This window comes from Lampetra planeri, chromosome 33 (assembly GCF_965212315.1).
Source record: "Lampetra planeri chromosome 33, kcLamPlan1.2.h2, whole genome shotgun sequence".
NCBI lineage: Eukaryota > Metazoa > Chordata > Hyperoartia > Petromyzontiformes > Petromyzontidae > Lampetra > Lampetra planeri.
This window is the reverse complement of record NC_136139.1, coordinates 8,982,483-9,009,925: the sequence shown is the minus strand read 5'-3', so window position 1 is coordinate 9,009,925 and position 27,443 is coordinate 8,982,483. Positions and strand designations below refer to the sequence as shown.

General features: G+C 43.5%; 1 protein-coding gene across 3 annotated transcripts; it reads left to right on the top strand.

Moving 5' to 3' along the window:
* The first annotated feature begins 80 nt into the window (after positions 1-80).
* LOC144729759 (metastasis-associated protein MTA1-like) lies at positions 81-26,961 on the top strand. Of its 3 annotated transcripts, none has more exons than XM_078610227.1 (20): positions 81-357; positions 2,725-2,792; positions 3,058-3,151; positions 5,424-5,568; positions 6,141-6,204; positions 6,473-6,590; positions 7,520-7,628; positions 9,015-9,114; positions 10,172-10,360; positions 11,196-11,270; positions 11,386-11,444; positions 12,088-12,200; positions 12,342-12,559; positions 17,034-17,262; positions 18,164-18,253; positions 19,119-19,259; positions 21,016-21,051; positions 21,635-21,666; positions 22,472-22,629; positions 24,137-26,961. In XM_078610227.1, exons 1-20 carry the CDS (start codon positions 330-332, stop codon positions 24,276-24,278), a joined length of 2,208 nt encoding a protein of 735 aa, XP_078466353.1. In that variant the 5' UTR covers positions 81-329; the 3' UTR covers positions 24,279-26,961. The 3 variants fall into 3 exon arrangements, with proteins under 3 accessions (XP_078466353.1, XP_078466354.1, XP_078466352.1); XM_078610228.1 differs by having other exon boundaries at positions 5,448-5,568; positions 19,119-19,268; positions 24,137-24,427; XM_078610226.1 differs by having other exon boundaries at positions 19,119-19,268; positions 24,137-24,427.
* Positions 26,962-27,443: the final 482 nt, after the last annotated feature.

The following is a 27,443-nucleotide window of genomic DNA, read 5'->3' as shown; positions in this document are numbered from 1 at the left end:
TCTCGCCCCGCCCCTCGCCCCCCCACCGACCCTTTCGCCCCGCCCCTCGCCCCCTACCCCCCGCCCCGCCCCCCCCAGCCGCTCTCGCCGAGCGCTGCCCCGGCGCTGGTGAAGACGACGCGCGCGCGCGCGGCCGAACCCCTTTCCCGCCAATTTTGTCGGCGATAAACAACAATAATAACAATAACAACAATAACAACAACAAAAACAACAGTAGGCGACGAAATTTACCTCATTAAAGTGACGGAAGACGAAAAGGAATAAGAAGGAGAAGAAATAAAAAAAAGCGGAGTCGGTCCGGGTTTTTTTTTTCCCCTCACGTCGCGAGGATGGCGGCGAACATGTACCGGGTTGGAGGTGAGTGAGTGGATTTAACCCCTGAGGAGGGGGGGGTGGGAGAGAGTCCCTTCGCGACGACGACGGCACGGGTCCCCTTTCGCGAGGGGTTCTACGCGATTAAGATTGTTATTGTTGTCTTTGAACTACTGCAAGTCTCGTTCGTGCGCGATTGAGGAGAGTCGTGGCCGCCGCCGACGAAAGTCGTCTCGGATCGCGGCGGCCTCTCGCGATTTGCCGTCCTCTCGCCGGGTCCCCTGTTCCCCTATCCCACTCGCTTTCCAGACACTCACGCGTTGTTGTGTTGTGTGTGGGGGGTAGTGGGGGGCACCCCCTTGGGCCCCCCACAACTTAACAAAGCACCCCCAGCACGGCACACGCCGTCGTGAATACAACCAAACCACATCACTCCCTTAAATGTCTCGTCGTCGGCGTCGGTCGCTTCTGCAGCCGATGTCGGCCCTGAGTGTGGACCGAATGGAGTGCGTGAGAGCGAGAGAGAGAGATAGTAAAGGAAGAAGGAGGAGAAGGAGGAGAGAGAGCGAGGGGGGTGGTGGTGGTGGTCGCCGATGTAGAAACACGGTCCGGGATTAAAAATGGCGATGGTGACACATCCAGGATAGCCGAGGGCTCGGCCCTGCGTCAGGGTTCACTTGGTCGCGACACACTTTGTTGTTATATCATTATTATTGTTGTTCACACAACTCATTTAGTGGTCAAGCCCGTCCTGTTTGTGTGTATTGGCTTAGGGGTTTGTAGTAAAGGCGCTCGTCCACTTGTTTGGGTCTCTGTGCACGACCTCACACCGGGGACTTCGTTTCGGCCCTGCGTCAGGGTTCACTTGGTCGCGACACACTTTGTTATTAAATCATTATTATTGTTGTTAACACAACTCATTTAGTGGTCAAGCCCGTCTTGTTTGTGTGTACTGGCTTAGGGGTCTGTAGTGTAGTCGCTCGTCCACTTGTTTGGGTCTCTGTGGATGTACCCACACCGGGGACTTGGTGATGGTCGCTTCGTTTCGGCCCTGCGTCAGGGTTCATTTGGTTCGCGACACTTGCTGTTAATTTATTGTTGTTATAATCGCGGTTTTACGTGGTGTTTTCTTCTCTCCTATACTCATGGTGGTTGCACGTGTGGTAGTTTTGAGTGCATTCGCTCACACTTAGTTGTGAGCGACCACAACACCGGTCGCTTCCTTCGGTGTGCGTAAGGGTCCGCTTGGTCCACGGTACTTTTAGTTTATAATTTAACTCGTGTGTGTTTTTTTTAACTCGTCCCTTTTCGCGTACGACAATGTGGCCACAGGTACATTCGTGGGGCAGTAAAACAACTTGATACTCAGCCCTGAGAGCGAAGGGGTCACTTCCCCTCTGCACTTGGTCCTGGTTCACTGTTCACTTATCCGCAATGCAATTGTGATTTTTATTGACGTTATTTGACTTTAATTGTATCATTGGTTGTACTATTCGTGTGTATAGTTTTTAGAGTTGTACGGCAGTATCCATTTCACACAGGGGGACGAGAGTAACTTTCATCTACTCGGCCATGTGTCGTCCACTTTGGCCAAGATACGTTTATCATTATTACTGCTTCGTATCCAATAAATGTTATTTGTGTCCTAATATATAGTCACGTTCACCAATCCGCACTGACGAGCTTTGTAAATAAAGGATGGTCAGTATAACCCAACTACCACTGCGCAGCAGGGGGAGGTCCCTTGTCCAGCAGTGGATTGCCGAAAGGACCTACATGTAACTGATTAGTCGCACGTGTCCATTTGTGGGGCTCTGAACCACCACCATTACTGATGCCTGGACCTTGGGTCCTTACCTGGTTCAGGGTTCACTTGGCCTCAACGTTTTAATTTATAATTTATGTACATTGTACATATATTTGGAAGTTATATACACACCGTAAACAGTATTTCACGTATGTACACGTGTAGGGGGCAGTGAAAGACCACATTAAATCCTGTGCCATTGTAGTCGCCTCCCTCTGCGTTGGGGTTTGTTGCCCCCACGCTTGAATTTCACTCGTAATTTGACCAAACGTTTTGGCTCCTATCTATGTACACCAATACTTGTTATACATTAACGTACACATGTGCACGGTCGTTATCGGGTGGGGAATGACCACCCACGGTGGTGAAGTATGGTCAAAAAGTTACCACGATCCCGCACGACGTGGAGATGTTCTCTTCCAGCAGTGGATTACAAAAGGGCCGTACATGTACGTGGATGACCACTGCACCAGCCTGAGGTTGCCTGCCTCACTCTTGAGAGCAGCATAGGGTTACTGCTGTGTCTCGTCCCCTGAAGGCTGCGTTGTGGGTCTTCGCTGGTCCCAGTTCCTTTATTGTAACCACATCTGTTGCTTTCGTTGCAGACTATGTCTTCTTTGAGAACTCTTCAAGCAACCCCTATCTGATCAGAAGGATTGAAGAACTCAATAAGGTGAACTTCACTGACCCACTGCTCACTTTGAAATGCCCCATGGTATAATAGAGTAGTGTTGTCCATTCCGGAACCCAACAAGTCATTGATAGTATTTTAAAAAAAAGTCCCCAAATGCAATGTTTTTCTTTCAGTGTTTTTAAACAAACTTACTGATTGTTATGTATAATTTTAGTGGTCATTATGTACTTGTGCGGTTTCACCACATTAACACCAGGCAGTTGAGACTTGTACTAATTCTGAATGTGTTTGTCGCTGGTCACAGACGCCGAGTGGCAACGTGGAGGCCAAAGTCGTGTGTTTCTACAGGAGAAGGGACATCTCCAGCACGTTGATCACGCTCGCTGATAAACATGCCAGTAAGTGCTGCAGAGAGCCTTCAACGCAACATTGAGGCAAGGTGGCAATATCATTCTTAATGGGACTCTCAGAAAAAAAATATATCCTCTTAATTATCCATCACTGAAATTGAACCAGCAGATTTTGTATTCCGTAAACACGATGGCTCACATCGCTTTGTTGCCTTAGCTTTAGACTGAAGCAATCTGGCACATTGATCTGGTTTCAGTTTTATATTGGCATTTGCCTCGTTGTGAGTAGTAGACACAACTGTGGTGCAAATTATTCCATTAAATAAAGACACCCATCGTAATGAAGCGGCAGCCAAAGAATGGGAAGTGTCGGAGAGAATGTCGACCGAAGAGATGGCGTGAGTAAAACAGATTCGTGTGCAGGCGCGAGGTGGAATACTGCATAGCAGAATCGTGAGAGATGGCATTGCCTTGGGAGATCTTCGTCGAGCAGTGGATTGATTCAGGCTAACGATGATGATTGCCCTTCATCTTGAAAGAGCCTAGGATTCTCAATGTGACCTCCTTTTTGAGCACTTACTGAAATTTGCACGTGTGTAGAGCCTCACCATTTTGCAAAACCAGTACCACATTGCATACTTTTCATTTCCAGTGGACAAAGATGTGTCATGGGCCTTGTGAAGAGTTGTATTCAGGAACAAAAAGAAGTGTCTCCATGCCCTAACCAAACTCGTGTATGGAGATGTGGCGTTGTTGTGTAGCTCTCCATTTACTCAGATCATCATTAAAAATAACGTTGAGAACAGGAAAGCATTGGAACCCTGCTGATGTGATTTTTTTTTAGATCAGTTAAGGTTCATTACATTATTAGTGGTGTAAAAAGATGCAGCTGTGGTTTACAGCATACAGTGCATTGTTCCATCAGGCCTTGCGGTTATTTACTGTCAAAGGAATGTGCTCCAAAAGTAGTGGTTATTTTGTTTAATTCTAACAGCACTTTTAAAGAAGATGGATGTTGCGTCAGTGACCGAATGCTTGGAAAGTATAATCTTGATCTCTATTGTGTCATTTTATGTAGAAAAATGTGCAGCATTGGGCCTTGTAGATGACGTTTGTGCCTGCAGGCAAAGACTGGGGCTGGGAAGGGGTTAAGCTTTGCTGGAGTCATTAGGCAGATGTTTTTGAAGCGCAGCATGTAAGGGGTTTCCTGGTTGGGCTGGCAGGGGCTGTAACCTGTGCAGACAGGTCACGGCAAGTGAGACGTGCCGAGTCGTGTGGCTTGGGTCACTCCGCATTTGACGCCTGCGTGGAATAATGGGTGGGGGCAGGGGGACGGGGTGGTAGTGGAGGGGGTGAATACAGAAAGAGTTAATATCCCATCTGAAAGAGGATGAGCAAATGGACATTTAATACAAACATCTATTGTTTCTGCCTTAGAGTTTTACTGACCATGGCTGTGGATGTAGAAAAAGGTTAACCCCTTTCTACATTTTGGCTTAAATAGTAGGTAATATCCTTCATATGAGCATATGTGTATCATCGAAATGTATGTGATTAATACTGTAGGAGCAATTGCAGAGTGGTATTTGGTAAATCACATTTAGTTGGCTTTATAGTTATTGATGCTTTCAAGTTTTTGTAACTGGTTGTTTTCACCAAGAGAGATTTTGAAGAGTATAAATGCATTTTCATCCTATAAATCATTCAGTGTATGAATAGTCAAGTTTATTTGTTTAACCAGGTAATAATTCAATAGACCAGGGTAGGCTTATTTGCAAGAATGACCTGGGAATAGGGATGCCACACTCACTTATTTTATCATACGTTTTAAAATTGGAATGTTGTACTGGGGTTTTTCCTTTTTTTTTTTTGTATATTCTCTAATTTTTCATGGAATATCATATTTACAACAGCACAGTTTTTGATAAAGTGCTCCAATTAGTTCACCCCCCCTGTTTGTGTCTTATGAACGTAAACATATAATGGCGGATGGAGCGATGATGGTGATGCAATTGTGTTAGCGTACTGGCAGCCTCGGTTCAAATCCCAGTTCCAGCTAACATCGGTGGCGAGTGATACCTGAATTTGTCCTGGGGACCCCCCACTTCACCATCGCACACCGACCCACGTAGAGAAGTGGTTTCAAACAACCATCACGGCTGACATGGTGTGGTAAGGCCTTCATCCAGCGGTGGATTGACAAAGGTTGTAAGAGAAACAAATAGGTAAAACTACCAGGACCTGTGTAACTACTTCTGTCACATGCTGCCGTGATGTGGCTTGCGTTTCTAATGCGTAAAACTGACCTGACGCACGTTAGGTGGTTCTTTGTTGCATGAAACAGAGGAGATGGAAGAAGAAATGGAGAGTGTGGATGACCTTTCTGAGAAGCAGAGGCATCAGCTCAAACATCGTGAGCTCTTCCTTTCTCGACAGTTTGAGAGCCTCGCTGCCACACACATCAGGTGCGTGAATACCTCTCACTTCATTTCAGCACCCAAGTGCCATGTGGAACTCTGTCAGGGTCCGTTATGCCAGTTTCACATTGGATTTGTGGCAGCTGTTGCAATGCAGATACAATTTTGGTTCGGCTGGAGCAGATATTTACATGTTATGTGTATGATATGTTCCTTAGCTAAAATGAAGGAGCTGGTGGGTTTTAATTTCACAGCCAGAAGGCTGAAAATTGTTACAATGACTAAAACCCCCATACTTCGGATACTTTCCCCATATTTTAACCAGCTAAATCAAGTATGCAAGATATGTTTTTACACCTCATGCTGTTGTATGGTTACCTGAGATTTTGCCATAGACTTGTTTACTTCGGGCAAATCGCCTTATGTTGCATTTTTAACACTGGCAATAGTCTTTGGTTGCCGCTATAATTTACTTAGTAATATTTTGCTTGGTTGCTGATCATAAGGATTATTTAAGTTGTTCATTGTCAATGTGAAGCCACTTTTCCTTCGTCCATTAGGCTGTCTGCAATAGCCAATCAGTGCAAAGCAATTAACGTAATGCCCATTCCTGCTTTTAGGGGGAAGTGTAGTGTGACATTGCTGAATGAAACTGAAGCCCTGTCATCGTACCTGGAGAGGGAGGTGAGAACGCCTTAGAGTTAGAGAATCGTGTATCTTGAGATTGTAAAATTATATATATTGTTCGTTTTATTTGTAGACTTGTTGACTTTGATGCTTCATAGCGAATGTATTGTTTCTAGATTGTTGCACGTGGCTGAAATTTTAAATGATATTCTCCACTTTGTTTACTTTCTCGCGGTATGGTGTTATCAAAAGGAATAGTCAATGATGCTGTTTATAAGACTGCCTTGCATCTCTAAGCAACACGCTTCTTTTATTTCATAAACAGGACTGTTTCTACTACTCTCTGGTATACGACCCAGCTCAGAAAACCTTACTAGCCGACAAAGGGGAAATCCGTGTTGGACCAAGGTACCAGGCAGATGTGCCAGACATGCTGAAAGAAGGTACGTTGAGTACATTTTCAAACAATATTTTAGCCAGACCAACGATTCTATTACCCTTATTTCAAGTTGTTATATGTCATTGGGCACGGTTTAAAATGTAAAAAAAACGTTTTTCCTTAATTTTACTGGCATATCTATCTATCACCTTGCTCTTCTCTCCAGCTTGTCAATCTCAGTTTGAGCAGGCAATATTCTCCAGGCCGAAACAACATCACATGGTAGCGTAACTTCTGGTTAAGGGTTGGATGGGCATGGCTGCTTGCTTCCTGTGGGAACACTGTTGTTTGTCATGTATTTATAAATATTTAACTTTAACAGTAACCCCATTAGATTTGTTCCATGTTAATTTTGGCGAAAATTTCAATACAAACACCAAAAGCAAATACTGTAAATGTCAACATTTGAAGTGTGCGTTCATTAATTGATGAATGCTTAGAATGTTGTATTGGGGCATTGTATCATCTCTGCATTTTCTTAAATTTCAGTAAGAAAAACCTCCCAACAGTTGTTAATTTTTTGCGATGGTGGTTGTGAAATAGTGATGGTGGTGGTGGCAGTTGTGTCGTATGGCTGCAGTGGTGTGACACTAGGATGCCCTGCGCTTTGCTTGGAAAGCTGCAGGACACCCAAGTAATGAGGCTTCACACCTAAACAGCCGAAAAATTTATTTCACACAGCACTGGCAACAGCTCTGATAAAATGTCTCAATTATAAGAATAATGCTGCTCCTGACCCATGGGTGGTTATGCATCTTTAATTTTGTGGGTGGGGGGGGGGTAGGAAATGTGAAAATTGTAAAATGCCATTGTGAACAATCAATGTGTGAAAGACCAAATTAGTGGAATCCCGGTAGTTGAGTCCTGTTAGGTGTACGACTGGTTCTGAGACTGGTATGTTTGTATGTTTGTGTGTGTGTATGTATAATCAAGGCCCCGACTTTGAAGATGACAGGGACCAGGTGAAGCTGGAAACAAAGATCTGGGACCCCGAGAGCCCACTTACGGACCGGCAGATTGACCAGTTTATGGTGATCGCTCGGTATGCCATTCGTGATCACCTAACCTTAGAATAGCTATGGAACAGGGAGGGCTGTGCATTCCTTTTCTTTCGAGCTTTGTGTTTGTTCTTTTTGGGTAATTGTGTGAATATTGTTGTAAATATTTGGCCCTTTGTCAGTAAAACTACTGGGTGAAATTCTCCCCATGCTATGTTGGTGATGGGGTTGTTTGACCATACTTAACCACGCTGGTCAGTCATGGAACTTTGGTCACTTGGTTCATGTGGCAGTCCATTAACCACTATACCACTGCTTCAGCCCAGACATTATTACTATTTGTGAAACAAACCTGTAACTGGAACCATGGTGATATCTCCTTGACCATGGTGATACCTCTGCCTCTATGAATGCTATTGCAGGCAGTGTAGTGAGGCATGTGCTGGGGAGGTTGCCATCTGTGAAAGGCGTGTTACGCTTAATTTTGTCGAATGCATTTGATAGATTTATAGAATTATACAATGGAGCCAGTGCTATTGGCTCTGCATGTATACAATATCTTTCCACCTGTTTGTTAGAATGGCAGTTTTGATTGTGCCGTAAATACGGTTGGTGTATTCCATAAATGAACCAGATGTAATAAAATAATAATAAGATATGGTTGTATTGATATGGTATTTAAATTCTTTTTTTTGTAGCAGGATTTATTCAGGAAAGCTTCAGTGAATAAATGCTGTTTTTGCAGGAAAGCCCCAGTGGTTTTCTGCATTGGCATGTTTGACCAATTCCTTATTTTTATTGAGGGTTTTAGATGTGGAAGGATACTTCACTTCCTGGATGAAATTCATAATGCACCTATTCGAGGGGATAACCCCCCAAATGTCCACAAAGACGACTTGCAAAGCCATTTGCTGTATTGTTGTCATGACCAACTTGTGTTTGGTAGTCTCACAGATCAACTATGCATGACAGGTTGTTTTAGGATCTTGTTGCTAAATGGTGGCAAGCTGAGTGCATTATAGCAAAACCATTTATCATCTTGTGTATAGGCTCCCTGCCTTCACTATTCCGTACTAACCAGCGTGGTGAAATGTTGTCAAATAACCCCACAACCTGCATGGCATGGGGAGCCCCTTATCCAGCAGTAGATTAACAAAACGACTGTACATGTTTATGTACACCAACCCATACTTCCAAAGCAGTGCAGCCTGCCATGTCTGGATAAGATTTAAAGTTTTATATATTTTACAAGTGCACAGAGTATTATACGCATGTCAATTGAATCTTAAGGATGTGTTGTAATTGTTGGTTAATGATAAAAACACGTAATGTTCACATGATGGCATGCTGCTTCAGTGTTATATGTCTATGTGCATGTGTGCTGTGTTCGTGGGTGTCACTGCCTGATTTTTGTATGCATGGTCCCACAGTTCGGTGGGTACATTTGCCCGTGCACTGGACTGTACAAGCTCCGTCCGGCAGCCCAGCCTGCATATGAGTGCCGCTGCCGCCTCCCGCGACATCACGCTGGTGAGCCTGGCCCCAGCGCCCCCTTCTGGCCCGTGTTTTGTCACTGAATCCTGTTAAGCTGAGGAGGAAAACCTGCGGCTCATGAGCCATAACTCACCTGCAACTTCATTTAATTCTGTCCGCAGCCACATGCGTACCCCTTGTAAACGGTCCCGCAAACAACATTTGTCAGAACTGCAAGCATCTCAGCCATACTAGTAAGGTATTAGAGGAACATTTCTGACCTGCAAGACTGTTTCTAATTTTAGCATGCATAGTCCCTTTTCTTACTGCATAGGGCCTCTTGTGGGGTGGATGTGACTTTGAGGTGTGTGGTAATGGCTGGCCCCGGAACAGTTATTGATAGTTCTATTAGCCTTGAGGAAGGAAGAGTTTTCCCCACCTTTGCTGTAAACCAATGTTATACTGTCAGAAGTAATGAAACGTCCAGTTCCTAACCTGGGTGGAGGAGATGGGCACCAGCGCAAGATGTCATCGTATCATGTACTAAAGTCTCCGTCATCAGGTGGGACCGTCACAGCTAGATTTATTGTCTCAAGTGTGAATCCTTGCAGTCACGAAAGCTTCAAATCAAGAGAAAAGGATGTTGATAGGTGTGGCCACATCGACATTGGCCGTGGTGACATCATGATCTTGGCTTATGTTAAAGTCAGTTAATTATAATTATTGTTGTTGGACAGATTTGTATTGCAGTACAATTGGTGACCATGTAGCCATGTATTAGCTTGCAGTTTAGATGAGTTAGAATGTATTTTCAATTCAAGGTTTCTTGACCAAGAAGTAGATAATGATTCTGAAGGCGGGAGCCTAGGTTATGGAATGGTAGCCAAGAGAACATGCCAGAGATGAGGACCACCATACATGTGAATCGAATAAATCAATTAGAGTGCAGGAGTGAGATGGATTGTGGCATTCCACGTAGAAGCAGTTAATAGGAAATGGATGATGACAATAACATATATTTATATTGTCGTCTTCTTGTGGGTACTTCTGGGAAAGGCAGCATTTTTTTTAATGTGACTCATGCTCGATGGCTCTTCCATGCATCTCCAAATAGTTCCACGCGATGGACACGCTTCACCGGAGCGCGTATGAAGTGGCGAAGGCCATCGGCCTTCTCGTGCCACAGGGCGGGCCAGTCCTGTGCCGCGACGAGATGGAGGAGTGGTCAGCCGCTGAGGCCAACCTCTTCGAGGAGGCACTTGAGAAGTATGGGAAGGACTTCACCGACATTCGACTCGACTTTGTAAGTGAGCCCCCCCCCCCTGCTTTGGTGGCAATGCTTGTAAGCGGTCGTGTCTAACTCCTCTCTTCCCCCCCCCCCCCATGGCTCCTAGAAAAGGCTTAGAATAGCCACATTTTTATCCGCAGCAGTGCTCCTTGGGAGTAGTTGCTTTATTTCCCAAAAGCCGACCTTACCTATTTCATTTAGCAAACGTCCAGGGGCCCTTGTCTTGCCTGCTTATCCATCAGCCCAAAGAAATACATGGAACTGAATAAATATTTGTATAAAACATTTATTTTATCAATCACTGCTCTGGCAGTCAAGGACACCACTGTGTTTGGGAACATGAAATGAAGAACTGCTCATTAAAAATAAATAGCCGTTTTGTTCGTGAAGGATGGAAGGAAATCCCAAATGTTATTTTGTTAATGTTGGCAAAAGCAGCGATGTGATCTATGTTAATTGCCATGCATTCTTTTCCTAGGGTTCCTTGAATTTCCAATTTAAAGGAGAGTACACAAAAAACAAATAGCTGTTAGGTTTTTGATATATACCTTGAGAAATAAGCTATTTAAATGCTGTCTTTTCTGCCTTTATGGTACTTAGTGATGTCAGTAGAGTAACAAGTGAGTGATATGTATCAATGCAATGATGTCCCATAATCTAAAACACACATGTTTGTGATTTTAAAGTATTTTCTCATTGTTGAACAATAAAACTTGTCAGACAAACTCAGACACATCCTGCATGCTTATCTGCAGAAATCTTTGAGATGTATTTTCCTTTAGACCATTGTTTTTAAAGGATAAAGTCCTGGCCTGTAATTTGTATGAACAAACATTGCTGTTTTGTGCAGCTTCCTTGGAAGTCGCTCACCAGCATCATCGAATATTACTACATGTGGAAAACGACAGACCGATACGTGCAACAGGTAATCCGTTGCTTCCATGAAAAAACACGTTGATATTTTTTGCCTTGTTTCTTTGTGCATGCCAATGTTCAGTCCCGATTGACAGGAAATTGATTTTCTGTCTACTTTTGTACAGAAGCGGCTGAAGGCTGCAGAAGCGGAGAGCAAATTGAAGCAGGTGTACATCCCCAATTAGTGAGTAATCCTTTTCTTCTTCTGCCTTAGAGTGTTGCCATTGTAGCTGTCGCACACAATCGCATAATCCAAATGGTTCAGGTACAAGGTGTTTCACCTTCTTGGGAGGATTTAAGGATTCATTTTTAGAGGAGCTGAAATACGTGCCAGAATCACTCGGTTCCCTGAGTGATTGAGGCTTGTGTTTTGATGTCTCAATAGTTATAATATGACTGTTGAAACACCCTTGAATTGCATTGTCTTTTTCATTTTCATATTTTGGTGAAAAAAACATTTTTAGACTGCCGTTTTTGTATGCACTAGAAATTCAGTAAATATGCATTGTGTATTTATCCTAGGTTGTATTTGTAAAAGATCATTGAGTCTCGGTGAGTGCTCACATGATTATAAACAAGTTTGTGTCATTACATTGAATAGCATTTTCTAGTACTAAATTATCTAACCTCATTCAGTGAAGGAAAGCCTCACATTCTTGAGACCCTTTTATTAAGATTTTTATTGAGATAATTTGGCCATTCTTAAGATAATGCTTGTAGAACAATGTGTGCAGCATCATTTTCTTTATCAGCCATCGTGTGAAGGCCTCTCACAAGCCAAATGAACATCTGTTGTTCCGATCTTGCCCTCAACATTTTCTGTGCAGCAACAAACCCAACCCCAACCAGATCTTCACCAAGCAGGGGGTGCCCAATGGCTCGGGCACCGCAGGGCCCGGCCAGGCTTCAGGAACCGGCAGAGCCTGTGAGAGCTGCTTTGGTGAGTCACCATCCACTACGTCTGAGCATGCATTAACTTCACCCATGCTGCTGCACAAATACTTTTTGTCCTACTTCGCTTCCAGACCTGTGTGACACGTGCCGATGACACTGGTTGTGACGTGCGCGCCTGTGTGTGCAGCATCGCAGTCACAGCAGTGGTACTCGTGGGGCCCGCCTGCCATGCAGTGCCGCCTGTGCTCCTCGTGTTGGACCTACTGGAAGAAGTACGGCGGGCTGCGTCTCCCTACGCGCCTCGACGGGGAGCGCCCGGGCCCGAACCGTGCCAGCACTGGCCTGCCCCTATCCATCCAGACCAGCGAAGGCACTCTCAAGTGTGCCGTCAATGGTTGTGGAAAGGTATTGTCTTCATCATCATCTTCATGATTTGTCCACTGCTAAATGCAGGCATTGCAGATTCGCTCTACTGGACCAGGGGTCAGCAACCAAAATAAGAAGAGCCTTTTTTTCGAATTCGGTAATGAAAATAGTATATTTCAAGAACTGCAATGCAAGTGAATATGAGATGGTGGTCCTTAATAAATGATGTCACCAAGCAGTCCTTAAAGAGCCGTATGCAGCTCCGGAGCCACATGTTGCCAACCCCTATACGAGACTGACTGTCATCCATACTTTGTTTTAGCACCTTACGGCAGTTCACAACACTTCTCTTTATCTCACACTGCTCCACTTGGCATTCTTTCTAATCGTCTATTTTTCCAAGTTCTTATAAGTTCCCCAAGTTCTCAGTTCAATAAACTTATTAACTCTTATCTGTTCCATATGTGTTGTGCATATTGTTTCTGGTCACTTGGCATTTTGGGCCAGTCCTCAGCAACTGTGGTAAGAAAAGTCCCTTGCTAGCTCTCATAGTCTGATGGTTGCATGCAGAAGCTGTAGGAGGTCCGTTCTCTCTTGCCTGCCACTCCGTTGTTAGTCTTGGCCGTTATTTGTCCAAACGACCTGTCCTGTCAAAGCCCACTTTTATTGACAGTAAATATGATATTCTTTGGTTCTTTCGATAAAGTCACGTAGATAGAAGTAATAGCAAAAATGGAAACCACTACGTTTCGATCGCAACACGAGCGGTTGTCATCAGGGCGACTGCTTGTGTTGCCCCCCCCTTTTCTACGTGACTTTACCGAAAGAACCAAAGAATATGTATACCTGCAGTCACGAAAGTTTTAAGTCAAAAGTCAATATAATCTCTCTAATTATGTTGTGTTTCTCTTCCTGTGTCTCAGTGTAATCTCACCATCTCACGGTACTTACTATTCACATGTTGGCCAATCTTTTCAAATTTGCACGATTGAAGTGTATTTTCTACCTCCAACCCGCACCTCCGCTTAGCACAGTTAGCGGTTCCAAAGAAATTCAACATACATACATTTGTTATTCCAAGCATGCATATCTTTACGCTGCTTTGCATAATCTTCAGTTGTTAATTTTCTGTGTGAATGTCCATGTTTCTATATGATATAGCAGTTAATTAGCATTGATTCAAATATTTCTTAAGGTTAGATTACCAAAGGCACTCCGACCCACTCTCGTCTGCCTCTATTAAACCCTAATCTGCCATCAATAACGGGCCTTAGGTTATGCTGTCTTCCAGTTGTGTTCCTCCAACAGATATACTCATTTGTTCAGGGAACTTATATTGTTACTTTTTTCATGCAACCTCTGTAGATGTTCAGTTTTTGTAAATGGTTTTAATTTGGATGTACTTTATTTTATTTAAGCCTTGGATTGTGATGTGGGATGACTGCATCAATATCCTCTTTGGCAAATACGTTTCCATAGTCTACAAGAGCTAGGTGTATTGGGAATTGATATAGTCTTGTCCAGAATCGGGTTCGCAGTATGTGTGTTGTCGGTGGTAGAGAAACCTCACTGTAAATGCAGCAAGACGCTCACCCCTCTCATTCCTCGATTCAATGCCCAACTTACCTTTTGTACTCTCTGCACCTTTTACCGACTTTTTACATTATTCACCCATTACGTTGTTGTGTTTTACTCTCCCGTAGAAATGTGTTCATTTCTTCACATTTGGTCTACTGCTTCAAGGCTTGTTTTTGGAGCATTATATTTGAATTATCTTCAACTTGTCGTGGTTCAAGAACCTCCATATTATCTGGGCAACTCTGTCCCATGTGCCCTTGAAACCTAAAACAGTCTGGAAACTACATGATTACTTATTCGTGAAATTGAATATTTGGTAGTTTATTGTGATAAATTATTGTTTACCCTTGTTTTGTTTATTATTGATACTATTTCATTCATTGTGATGACATTAAGGCAAGACTGTATTTTTGCGATTATAATACATTATTGTAAAAGTGACTATAGTTAATTTGTAATAATAAAATAGTATAATGACAATGTCAAGCAATAGTGAATATTCAATAGTGACCTTTCTGAAATATTCTATAGTCACAATCATAAACAATCAGTCAAGGTTCCAATTAGCGCGGTTGGGTACGTACGGTGCGAAGAAATGTAAATATACACATGCATTATCTCTCGAGGCAATTTTTATCGTGTAGCATAATAATAACAACATAATAAATGGCAAAAAAGCATATTACTCATATCGTTATACCTACTATAATCACCCAGGAATGTCTGCCCTTAATGCTCGTGACATCACTCCACATCGACCAGCCCCCCTAATTAATATTCATGAGCAGATGACGTCCTCCAAATGGACACCCCCCCACCCCTCATTGATAATCATGAGCGGGTGACATCACTCAATATGGAGCACTACCCCCCTCACATAATCACGCGCAAGTGACGTCACTCCACATCGAACAGCCCCCCTCATTAATAATCATGAGCAGGTGACGTCCTCCAAATGGACACCTCCCCACCCCTCCTCATTGATAATCATGAGCGGGTAACATCACTCAATATGGAGCACTACCCCCCTCACATAATCACGCGCAAGTGACGTCACTCCACATCGAACAGCCCCCTCATTAATAATCATGAGCAGGTGACGTCCTCCAAATGGACCCCCCATTCATAATAATTAGCGGCTGACGTCACTCCACATGGAGGGCCGAAGCGCCTCCTCCCCCCTCCTCGGCGTCAACTTACAACCCTCACGACAAAGGCAGAACCCTCACGTCAGGCGATCTCCGTAACGCTATTGAGACATCAAAGTAAAAAGGACGTCATGATGAACAAGGGATTATAACCTGAAAATGAAATAGATCTGTGTCACCGCGCCCTTACAAATTGCACACGCGCGTTCATGCAATAAATATCACGTCGCGGTCTGCTTTTCGCTTGCAAGTTTCAGATTTACTGTAATACACCCGTCCTTGGACAGGCAAAAGGCTAGTATTTATATAACAGCATTAGGGCAAATTTCGATTTAAAGCTTTCGTGACTGCAGGGATTCATCTCTTTGGTTCTTTCGGTAAAGTCACGTAGAAGGGAGAATTGTATTATTTTATTATGTTTTATTTGTATTATTTTATTTTCTCCCTTCTACGTGACTTTACCGAAAGAACCAAGAAGCATTAGGGCAGTTTAGCTAAATCCGTTATACTGTACTATCTATGCTCTCGCGTCTATTTTCGCTCTCTTTGGCCCGCACTGACCAGTGTAGTGAAGAGCGGTCAAAAACCCCATAACCAATATGGCGTTAGGAAGCTCTCATCCAGTATTGAAAAAACAAAACGGCTGTAGATCTTCATATAATTATAATATAAATGCTGTGATATTTAATAAAATTACCTGCTATATACTGTTATCCAGGTTGAACGTTGCCCTGTAAACACAGTCGTAGCTGGCATCATTACAGACTGGTAGTGCAGCCTGAATCACGGTCACTTGCAACTCTAATTTCATCAAACACGTCCATTGCAGGGTAGCTGTAGGCGTAGAGGATGCTCTTAAAATTTACTGAGAGCAGGATGCCTTCCCGATTTGGCCATTGCAACATACAATGTGCAGACTCCATTTGAAGAATCAAACCTTGGTGAACTGGTGGCTGAATTTACAAAAATAAATTGGGAAAGCTGGCCTCAGACAGGGGAGAAGCAATCCATACTTCTGAGAAGTGGTATCCTTTTCTATTATCGGGGGAGGGTTCACAGCAATTATGGAGAAGTGGGATTCGAAGTCTCTCTGGGAAGGTACTGTATCATCAGCACATTTGGAACATTGCCTCTTGTTAAAATAATGGGATGTTTATTCCGAAGTTCACGTCTGGCAAATGTTCCATTTCATCCGATTTTTGGCAAAAATGTGCCAATGGCTCCACCACCAATAATGAGGGAAAATGGCAAGGCAATTCATTTTGGCCATTTAATCAGGATGTGAATTTGGCCATTATTGTGGCTTGTTTGGTCTCTGGAGCCGATGTCCATGTCAGAAATAAATAGAGCCACCTACTGTCTTAATTTCTGTACAATTTGAAGCTACCCAGAGACGAAACAATCCCATTAAAACTTGCCATTATGCTTATAAATGTAATAAATTTTACTTCCATATTTACATGTTTTTACGTATGTAAATTGTTTATTTGTTATATTGCGTTTATGCTTGTCTGGATGATGATTTTTTTTATATTTATACACATTTCTGAGTGGTGAACAGAAACCTCTTTTTGGAAAAAAGCATCTTAAATTGTCTTAATGGTAGTATGAGCTTTGTGAATTAACATTTACAAAATATCATTGAGTGATATTTACATATGCCACCCTGTTTGGGACCTTCCTGATAAAAAAGTACCCTGTACCGTTTATTAAATTCACTAAGACGACGCCTCTCATTGTTGGTTCTTAACCATCATGGATGTTCTGTCTTGCACCTCTGTGTGTAGGAGTTCCGCACACAGGGCCACCTGTACCGCCACTGTCAAGCAGTACACGGTCTGTCGGTGCGAAGCCAGGGCAGTTCGCGCGTGGCCCTCAAGACACGCCAGGCCTTCTACCTGCACACGACCAAGCTGACGCGCATCGCCCGCCGTCTCTGTTGTGACATTTTCAGCGGGCGGCAGGCAGCGCGTCGCCCTTTCCAGCCCATCAATGCAACGACCATCAAGACAGAGTGTAAGGCAACTTATTGCAGTCATCCGGAATGAACGCCCAACCAGTGATAAATGTCTTTCGTCAGTTTCCACTTGTGGTGATGAAACCTGTGTACGTGGATGGTATTGCCAGCGTATGAGTGTGTTGTCAAACAAAACATAGGGGAGTGGTACTGTCATGGTTAGTACGCTGCACTATGAGCTCGTCTACCCGAGTTTGATTCCCGCTTCATTGCCAACATCTGTGATGCATTTCTGAACCAGTTCTGGACCTTGACTAAGTCGATCTAGCCTTAAGTACCTGGTGCGGTGTGTAAACATCATCACTCTGGAGACAAAGGCGGCCGGGCCGGTGCTACACCACTCTCTTGCGTGCCATGTCAGCCTTAAGAGGTGCTCACTAACGGCACTTGTCCCAACAGTTTGGCAAAGAGTATAGTGGAACATTTGTTTTTGGTAGAAATAGTGACAGTCTTCCTTTGTGTTTGTCAGGACTGTTGATACAGTGGTTAGATTAAAAATGTTTATTCTCAATTGCTGTGTATATTGTCTATACTGTGTTGTTTTTAAATGTATTTACGCTGTAATTGCAAATACCCCTTTTACTAATGCTCAAAATACATTGCATGGGAGACATGGTATGAATAATAAATTATGGTGCACTGTCCTGTGATCCCAGTGGGTCGAGTTTGATTCCCAGCCATGGGCAATAATTTGTGCCAAGTGATGTCTGAACCTGCCTTGGACCTTACACTACGTTAACTCGACCTTATATGGGTATCCGCTGCAGTGTGTGTGAAAATTGGCATTGGGGACACAAAAGCAATTGGCCAGAGTACTTGTAGCTGTTGCTGCCTTAATAAGTGTACCATCCGTAAAGCTACACGTAGGGATCTTTGTCATTGTGTTTTGTTGTCGTGCAGGCACGGCACGTTTGCCTGAAGCAGCCAAAACCCCTCTCAAGGTCAAGCCTGTGGTGCGGAAGCCATTGGAGAGCGTGGTCAAGTACATGGGTATATACATGAATTGCACATGTACACAACGTACCATCACCACCGTCGACCCACGCCTGTACACGTTACCGACCGAATGACCGTTGTGCCATCACCGTCACTACTGTAAACATGTTGTGACATTCCAGCATTGGCGTCTTGACAAACTATTGTGGCTGGCAGGGTTTTTAGGGCGTGCAGTAAATACACGGGTCCTCCGGTATAATGCACGGCAGAGAGAGGCTTACAACACTCATGTGGATCTGTTCTAATTTGAATGGAAACGTCTTTATCAAAGTAACTCCCACAATTATTATCAATGCATTTGAAAAAAAAGTTCAACAAAAAATGTTGTGATTGCGGCAAAAATTCATATTTACACTCATTTTTGTAAAAGAAAAATGAAAGCATTTCACACTGCATTCACCAAATCGGTTTTGATGGAAATTATTCTGAAATCCTTGGGTGTTAAATGTTGCAACTGAGATGTCCGCATAGACCAGGGGTCGGAAGCCTGTGGCTCCAGAGCCGCATGCAGCTCTTTAAGGACTGCATAGTGACGTTATTCAATAGCTTACATTATTACGGCTCTTGAAATATTGAGTTATCTACCAAAAAAAAAAGGGCTCGAGTTATTTTGTCTGCCGACCCCTGACGTATACCAAATCAACCGAGGATGTTGCTGCATGCTTTTGATTCGGCACTTTGAGGGTAAGAATTGGTGGATCATGCAGATTCATGAGTGAATAAACCCCACAAACTCCATGGTTTGGGGTGGCCCTCATCCAGCAGTATATTGACATTTACGTGTAAAAAATCATCGCTGACAGTTGTCATCCCTGTGTCCCCTTGCCACTTTCCCCCCATCCTTTCCACCCCCATGCAGAGGCACACCCGTGCCCCATACGTGTGGCACAGCCCCTACCGCCACGCACTGTGAGCAGTATCACCCCCACCAAGGTGCTCTCGGTGCTCAACCACGGCTCGCCCACCATCCTGGGCAAACGTAGCTACGATCAACACAACGGTACGGACGGTGAGTTCCCAAGCAGCGCTTACTAGCGTGCTGGCTGGGTGTTTGTGGTACATTGCGAGACCTGTGTCTAGCACAGGGGTGAGGAACATTTTCATTTCCGAGGGCCAAATAGGACTTTCATATACCTTTGACAGGCCACATGTGCCGTATTTTTCCGCATATAGCCCGCATACGCATATAACCCGCAGACGCATATACCCCGCAAAAATAGCGTTTTGTGTAAAGCAAATTTCAGATAGCCCGCACCTCCATATACCCCGTATGCATTCATATCTTTAACGACGTTACTGCAGCTTAATTCCATCATATTAATACAAAGTTTACATTTGTAATACATTCCACTATTAAAATCATAACGTGCACAAAGAAAACAAACTAACCGGAAACGAGTTAACTTAAAACAGTAAATAAGTAACAAGTAAATATACAATAAATAAGTAACACATAACTGGTAGATAAGTAAGTAAGCGTGCTATTAGGCTTACCAGCATTCGACCTCATCATATTACAGCTACTGGATCGATAGTTACCCCTGTATAGTTTTAGCACTGGTAGATTGTGCACTGCGCAGACAATAGCGGCACTACGGTAACGCCATTGCCTCCTGGCAACAAAGCCATTGGAAGTTTGAAACAAAGCTCATGGTCGTGACTGTATAGTGCTCAGCCAATAGCAGCGGCCTAAGGGACTCAGCAATTATGATTCCGCATTTGGTAGACGCTTGTTAAGGCCCTTCCCATTGTGCAATCCATAGCCTCAGCTGAAACTTTCGCACCCCCCTACAGCCACGGAAAGTATTACGGTAATCAAAGTGCGCCAACTTCAAACATTGTCGTTTCATTGTACAAACAATTCGAATAATTTAAAACGTGATAACATGTGCAATTTTAGTGTGAGTGGTTTATTCAGCAGTGCTTTCGTCAAAGGTAAGTGTTGCATAGTGGATAGTCCTACCATGAAAAAATTAAACGCGTTATGACGTGTCACACGTGTAAAATATTTTTGGAATAACCCGCACCTCCATATACCCTGCAGGGTCTTGTTTTGTTTGTAAAAGTGGTATACCCCGCTGGTTATATGCAGGGAAATTCGTTACATTTTGATCATGCTATGGACTATGCATTCATTCTTAATTCTGTACTCTGAGTTTTTAAAATGAGAAGTGTTGCCAGTTTAATACTATTCTCCTCTTGTACCCGATTAGTGCAGCTAAGATGTTTGCAATTATGTATACATATTTTCTGCAGGCTGTTTAATTTCAAAATTGGTTTGTACGATTTTGACAAATTTGTGGAACTGCTTAGAGCCGAAACCCACTGCCACTGTCATGGAACCTGCTATTCGGAAGTTGCGAATGGGTGGTCTGTGAACAGCTTATTTTTTTCATCAATCTCTCTCCATTAATTTTACTAACATCGACACGTCATCCTTCTCTCATCCTCTTTTAAAATGTTGGATGTCCTTCGATTTTTAGTCGTCACTGTTAGCACATCCATAATTGTGTGTAATCCAAAAACAGACAGCATGCAAAGTGGAACACAAATATGTAGGTTTGGAATATAGTGATATTTACAATTCAGATAATGCCCTCCTTTATGGATCTAAATCAATACATCCATTCTGTGTACATGTGCATTAGTCAGTCTTGTGTAAAACTTTAAAACTATTACTCTGTATAAAAAAGTTAATGGCTTTGTCTCTCCAATGAGCAAGTTCTAATGACTGTTGTGATGCTTCTCCTTGCCAGGCAACACAAAGAAGAGAATGCTGATGCCTTGTCGTGGTAAGTCTAACATTATGGGCAATAGTATGGCTGGAAGTTCCCTCTTTATTTGTTGGAGCAAGTCATGGTTATATATTTGTATTATTTGCACGTCATTTATGGACAGCTTCACGTAACAAACACTTTTATGTGTCAGTGTTTCCACTGGCTTGTCGTGATTGCTGTTGGCATTTGGGCTATGCTAAGATGGTTTGCAATGTGCATACAAAGGCTCCCCTCACCCCCTTCGGTACACGTTTTCCCTCTCCATGTTACACCCCGAGTCCAGCATCTTTCTCGTGCAGGTATTCTTCGTAGTGTGTTTCCAACAGCATCCTATTGTTTGTCATCTTGTGTGCTCCGAATTCTTATAGTCCAAATCGACAAAACTAGGTTTCCATAATAGAGGTTTTTTTTGGGGGGTTAGATCGTGTGAATATAAATGTGTCGTTAAACCCGCCACCACCCGACACAGCCAATTAGTACGGTTTGTCACGTGGTGTGTTGGGGAGTAAACACACAACATTTACAATTCGGTTTATATATTTATAGCATACGTGCATGGTTTGTTAACTTATAAGTAATGTTGTTTGTCTTTTAACAGTTGCGAAGAATCACACTCAAGTGAAACCAACGGTGAGTAATTTTGCTTTGGATGCAAACACTGTAGTGTCTGTTTGGAATATTTTATTTTTATAATGCTCATAATTGTAATGTAAATGACTCCGTTTAGCTTAATGGGAAGTTGATACTGATTATCTTATGGGAAATAGTTTAAAAAATCCCTTCCCCCAGCCACCCGTGCTGTCCGACTCCCTGCCCTTGTTCAAGTCCAGACTTGAGACCTATTTTTTATTCCGCTTATGACTGTTTATGAACCAAATACACCTACAGTTCCTGCACAGGTACAGCTTTTTGAGATGTCGTTGGATTTAGACACTATATAAATATTTGTTTACATTATATTGTGGTGAATGTATGTGTGTAGAAAGTTGATGCGGTGATATTTAGGGTTTAGCCCCCTAATTAAAGAAGTACTTGGTGGAGTGTATTTAAACATCAGCACTGGGGAGGCAGATGGCCAGACATGGCAATCACTTCACCACCCCCTCATGTGTTATATTTGCTCACTAATTGCTTTCCATCGTCGTGCATTGGTTAGTGCACTACGAACCCGGCGACCCAAGTTTGATTTCCGCTCATGGCCAATACCAGAGACGATTATCTGAACCGGTCCTGGGACTCTCCTAGGTCGACTCGGCCTCAAATGAGACCCGGTGTGGTGTGTAAACATCGCCACTAGGGAGACGAAGGCGACCAGGTGTGATGCTGGTCACCGACCCCCCCCTCACGTGCCGTGATGGCTTTTATAGGTACTCGCTAACAGCACTTGCCCCAAAACTATGGTGTATGATTATATGTGGGATATTTATCTCGACAGGTGTCTGCGAACCGCTGCTACCTGGTGAACGGGAAGCCGTTTGCGGGGAGCGCACGTTTCGTGGCCAAGGGGGCCACTCCTCCGATGGCCAAGCGGCGGAGACTCAACTGCATCAATGCACCAGACGACGTCTTTTTCATGGCCACAGCAGATACAAGGTGTGTGCAAGGCTCACATGGCGCAGGCCCTTTGGTGTTGCTGATGTTCGGGATTTTTCATGAATGTAAGGGTTACGTTTTTGGTGAACTCAGTGGTTTACTGGTGTCTAATTGGACCCAAATGTCCTCCATTGCACCTCCAATGCCATTTTACCCTGATTGCTCAGGATGTAACGATTAACATTTATTCTGTGACGTCAGATGGTGCAACTTTTCCGCGTGTAGTTTTATTGCATTGTTCAAATGTTGCGCAGCATTTCACGTGAAAACATTCAGTTGCTTTCATTTTGCAACACGGTTGATTGTTACTGATCCATTATACTCAATCTTGGCCCATTTGTATAAGAAAGTAAAGCCTGGTAAGTCTGACCCCCGTTCTCCTCTCTCGCCTGGGTAGCCTGGCCCAGGGAGTCCAGCAGGGGATATAGGTAAGAAAAGGCACTGCTTCGGCCTATTAATAGAAAAACAGAATCAGGCATTTTTTAAGGTCAAATATAAGGGAAATAACTCAGGTAATTTACTTATATGCCTAAGCAAAGATGAATCCAGTTTTTTTTAATGAAAAATCTCCACACTGCCATGCATGAAAGAATTAAATTAGCTACGTTCGATGTATTGTTGCCATAAAGACAATGGGAACCTGTCTAGCCAATTAGGGGAGTTTTTGCTTTCACAACAAAACATTTTAAACTGGGATTCAATGAAGTTATGTGTCGTAGAGATAAGTGAAACTTTATTTTATCGATGTTCATACTTGTAAATTGACTGAGAAGGACAGCATTGTTTTATTCCATGTTTTTGCATGAAAATTGTACTGTTTAACTTTGGCTTTGTGCGCTATGCTTATATTTTTCATCCGTTTGTGAGTGTGGAAATTTATTTTCAATTCATATAGTTTATTTCAATTTAACCACAGTTTTTTTTGTCTGATCACTTCACAATTTACACACAGGAGAGAATTAAAATAATCAAATTGTGAAAACATTCGAGGTTCATCGAATTTGACATGTAATTAAATATTGTAATATTTGGTACATACCCAGATTCAAATCATGACCCTAAATTGTAACAACTCACTTGTACATGGTTGACAATATAAGAACCTTTATATGCACATCAGTCTGCCACGCAGTCACAGCACCCTTGAGTGTTTTTTGTTGTACTGAGCTGAGTTGAAGGCTTATTCTGACGACAGACAATAATGAAACTATGTTTTTTGAGGAGCTACCAATATAGGGCAGTATTAAAGGTGGGCAAAACCTTGAGGGTTTAAGGTGTAACTCGTGCCCTCGCCACCCTGCACCGACTCGGCGCGTGTTGAGGATGATCAGGTTTCTCTCACGACCCATAGTGTGGGGGGGGGGCTCACTACATTACCGAACTGACTTAAGGGCTGTTCACGACTGCAAGAACAGACCTGTACGCGACCAGCTTTTTCTCGCGTAATTATCGCATCGTGAAGCAGGTGAATCCGAATCGCTACATCCGTTGTCTATCTCCTTCGCAGGAAAGTGCGCAAGCTGCTGGTGGCGCTGGAGATGAAACGCTCGGCGCGGCGTCCCTACCAGCGCATCGCCACTCGTCCCAGCTCGTCCACCCAGCGTGCAGTGCTGCCCGTGAACACGGAGCCCATCGTCATCGAAGACTGAGGGGGGGCAGCAGTGATGTCTCTGCGGCTGAGGGGGGGGGGGGGGCGGCAGAAGAAGCGCACCCTCTTGTCACGGTTGCCCTCGTTCAGCAGCTCCACGGGCTGCACGGGAGAATGCAACTAGGGCTTATTAAAAAAAATCACCATTGAGCCCTCGTCTGTCTCCGGTCTTATGATTTATTTTTAATATATTGTTATTAATACTATTGCTGTTATTATTTTTATTTGTCATTTAAAAATGCGTGTGGTCATTAACATAAAGTCGGGTAGTGCTTTTGCAATGGCGGAATCTTCTTGAGTAAATACTTTTTAAATGTAAAAAAAATAAAAAGGAAAAAAAATGACAGTACATGAAAAAAAAACTTTAAAAAAACTTTTTTGGAACCCTTTAAATAGAAAGTTGTGTGGAATGCCTTGGCAGTAATTTGTAAGGTTCGAACAGTGGATAACCAGCCCTGTTTTCTGCCTTCTCTCCAGTGAAGCCGCTGCCACTTATTGGGGGCGGCAGTTCTACTTTATTTTTTTATCACGCATTTGATAAGTTATGATCTTCGTTTGTCACCGTTAAATTCGTGTACATTAGCTGGTGTACATTTAGGCTGAGCACAATTATAAGAGTTAAAAGGGGCAGGGATGGGCATTGATGGAGTAGTGGGGGGGGGGGGGGTTTGGGAGGGGCGTAGGTGTCGAGCAAATGGCAGGTTGACTCATTGTCTCCAGGTTAGAAAGTTGGTCAGTGTAATGAAGGTGGATTTGTTTTACTTGAAATGGCAAATGGACGTTTGGAGTTCCAACATTTGAAGTGGGGTTCAGCCAAAGGTGGTGTTCTTCTCGTCAGGCATTTGTAACAACGTGTTTGTAACAATTTAGGTTATGAATGCAGTTCCCCATTGGTGTCAAACTCATGCAGAAGTAATGTTTCCCATTTCGGCCGTTTTTCACCACGGTCATGTTTGTGTTGCTGCAACTCCGCTGCCTCCCTGTTTAACTGGCGTAGTTTGTGTACAAGCGCGGTTGCGTTCGCGACCGCTACGTTTCAGGTGTGCGGCATCTTAAAAGCACCAGCCGTGCGTGCAAAGTGGAGCCTTAACGCTTGTGACCTGCTGCAGCATTTACACCGCTTTGTATGAGCAAGGCTCCTGTGGAAGAGTGCGCCATGGCAAGCAATGGCACGTGCAGGGCACAGAAGGGAGGAGAATTAAATAGAACAAAGTGGTGGGTAAGAAATTTTACTCGAGTTCAGGAACAGACAGATTTCTATTTTGTTTGCACCCGATTCTTATTTAGTAAATGAAGCATCACCCCTGTCTACTGCTTTATAGTTTCCATCGCCCGTGTTTGTTGATGGTTCCAAAATCACACGAGTACCAATTAGAAGTCTACTCTCTTTCTCTCAGATTGAATATTATTTAACCGTTGATAACGTAATTTTTTCATATTCAGGTATTACCGCTTTGGTAGACGTTGACCTGTGTGTGAAAAATACACATTTACCGTTTACCATGTTGCTTTTGAGTCTCTTCCAACCGGTGGGTGTATTCGTTGGGGGAGAGGCTGCGGCAATGTTTCCTTCCGTTGTGTCAAATCCACCGGATCTTGATCCCTCCCGGTTAAGAAACGAGCGTTTCCACATTCGTTCACCTAAGCCACCTCCACAACAACCCCGTGTCGTCCAAGCCATCGGCCCCAACGAATACGGACCTTGTGTACAGTTCTGTAAGTTATGCGTGCGGCTGCTATGGTGCAGAAACCGCGTGAGACCAGCACACCTGCAATCCCTAGTCGATCTGTAAAACTCACCGAATTGCCCCGTGTGCGGCCCCGTCTCTTCTTTCTGTGTCTAGCCTTGTAGTAATTGTACATGTTCAGTTTTTGCATGGGAGAAAACGCAATTTGCGAAATGTACGCCCAACCTTGTGCAAACACTTTAACCATCTGGGTTTTTGCAGTGCATTGAAAGGGTTTCTTTGGATATAATAGAAATGAGCGGAAACTTTGCAATTAATTTTTTTTATATATATTTACGGTATACAATAAATTGATTTTGATGTTCATGTGTAGTTGTGCAGTGCTTTGAACTTCTGCACCGAGTGATCAGTGGTTTTCCAGCCTGCTGCTGGTTAACATTTGGTAGACTGCTTTTGCGGCATTCGCTTTCCAACAAAGTATTTGGCAGAATTGAACACGGTCGAGCCACTACCCCAACGTGGCGCAAAATGCCACACGGACCTAATTGTTTTAAAGGTTTTACATTTTGTATCCAAATGCGACTTGGGCTCTTGGCGCGTGTGTATTATCAATGCATATGCTGCCAAGTCCAGTGGCCTGAGCTGAAATTGTCCTTTTTTTGTGCAAGTTGTAATTTCCCTGCTTTTACTATATTTTGAAGTGTAACGCGATACCTCCTCTAACTTTTTTTTGTTCAAACGCTTGGTTTACCCATTTGAATTTTGCTCATCTGTATATACACTTTTCTTCCGTTTCGTTTGAATTTTTTTGTGTAATGGTAAATGCATTCCAGCGCTATCCCGGGAGGCAAGTGGCGCTTCAAGCACGGTAGCGGGCTTGGGCCGCTACCCCAGGATTGAGCGGAGTGTTAATCGCATGCCCTTTGGAATATACTGGCTGTTCTGCCATCTGCCCCGTGTACGGTATTCAGTAATAAAATAAGTACCCTTTCGGAATCTGCCTCGTCTTGTTAAGTTTCGCCCTCCCTCCCTCACAGTCGCATCTTGAAGAAATGGCCGAAGCCTTGTTTCTTTCGTGATTTGCCCCCACTTGTTGATGGGAGGCGTGAACACGTTTTGACCAAAAAGTCGGATGTGCTAGAGGAACACTGCAAAACGTTGACACGTTTGCATCGGTCGGCAGTCGCAAGCTTCCAAATATAAACTGAAGCCTTCGAATGTCTGTCTTCCCGTCAGTTGTCGCATGGCAGCTGACAATTGGGTTGCACAAAACCTCTTCCACTCCTTAGTTTCTCTGGTCTTGCAATGTTTACGTTACGTTACATTTCAGTATTAAAATAAGCACAGTTGATTTTGAGGCTGTCTCCCTTAAGTCCAATCTGGTGTATAGATGTATTTGTTTGGGTCTCCCTGAAACAGCCTCAATGTGTGTTGGCACTGACCTGTTTTTGGGTTGTACGCTTTGTTGGGCATGAAGT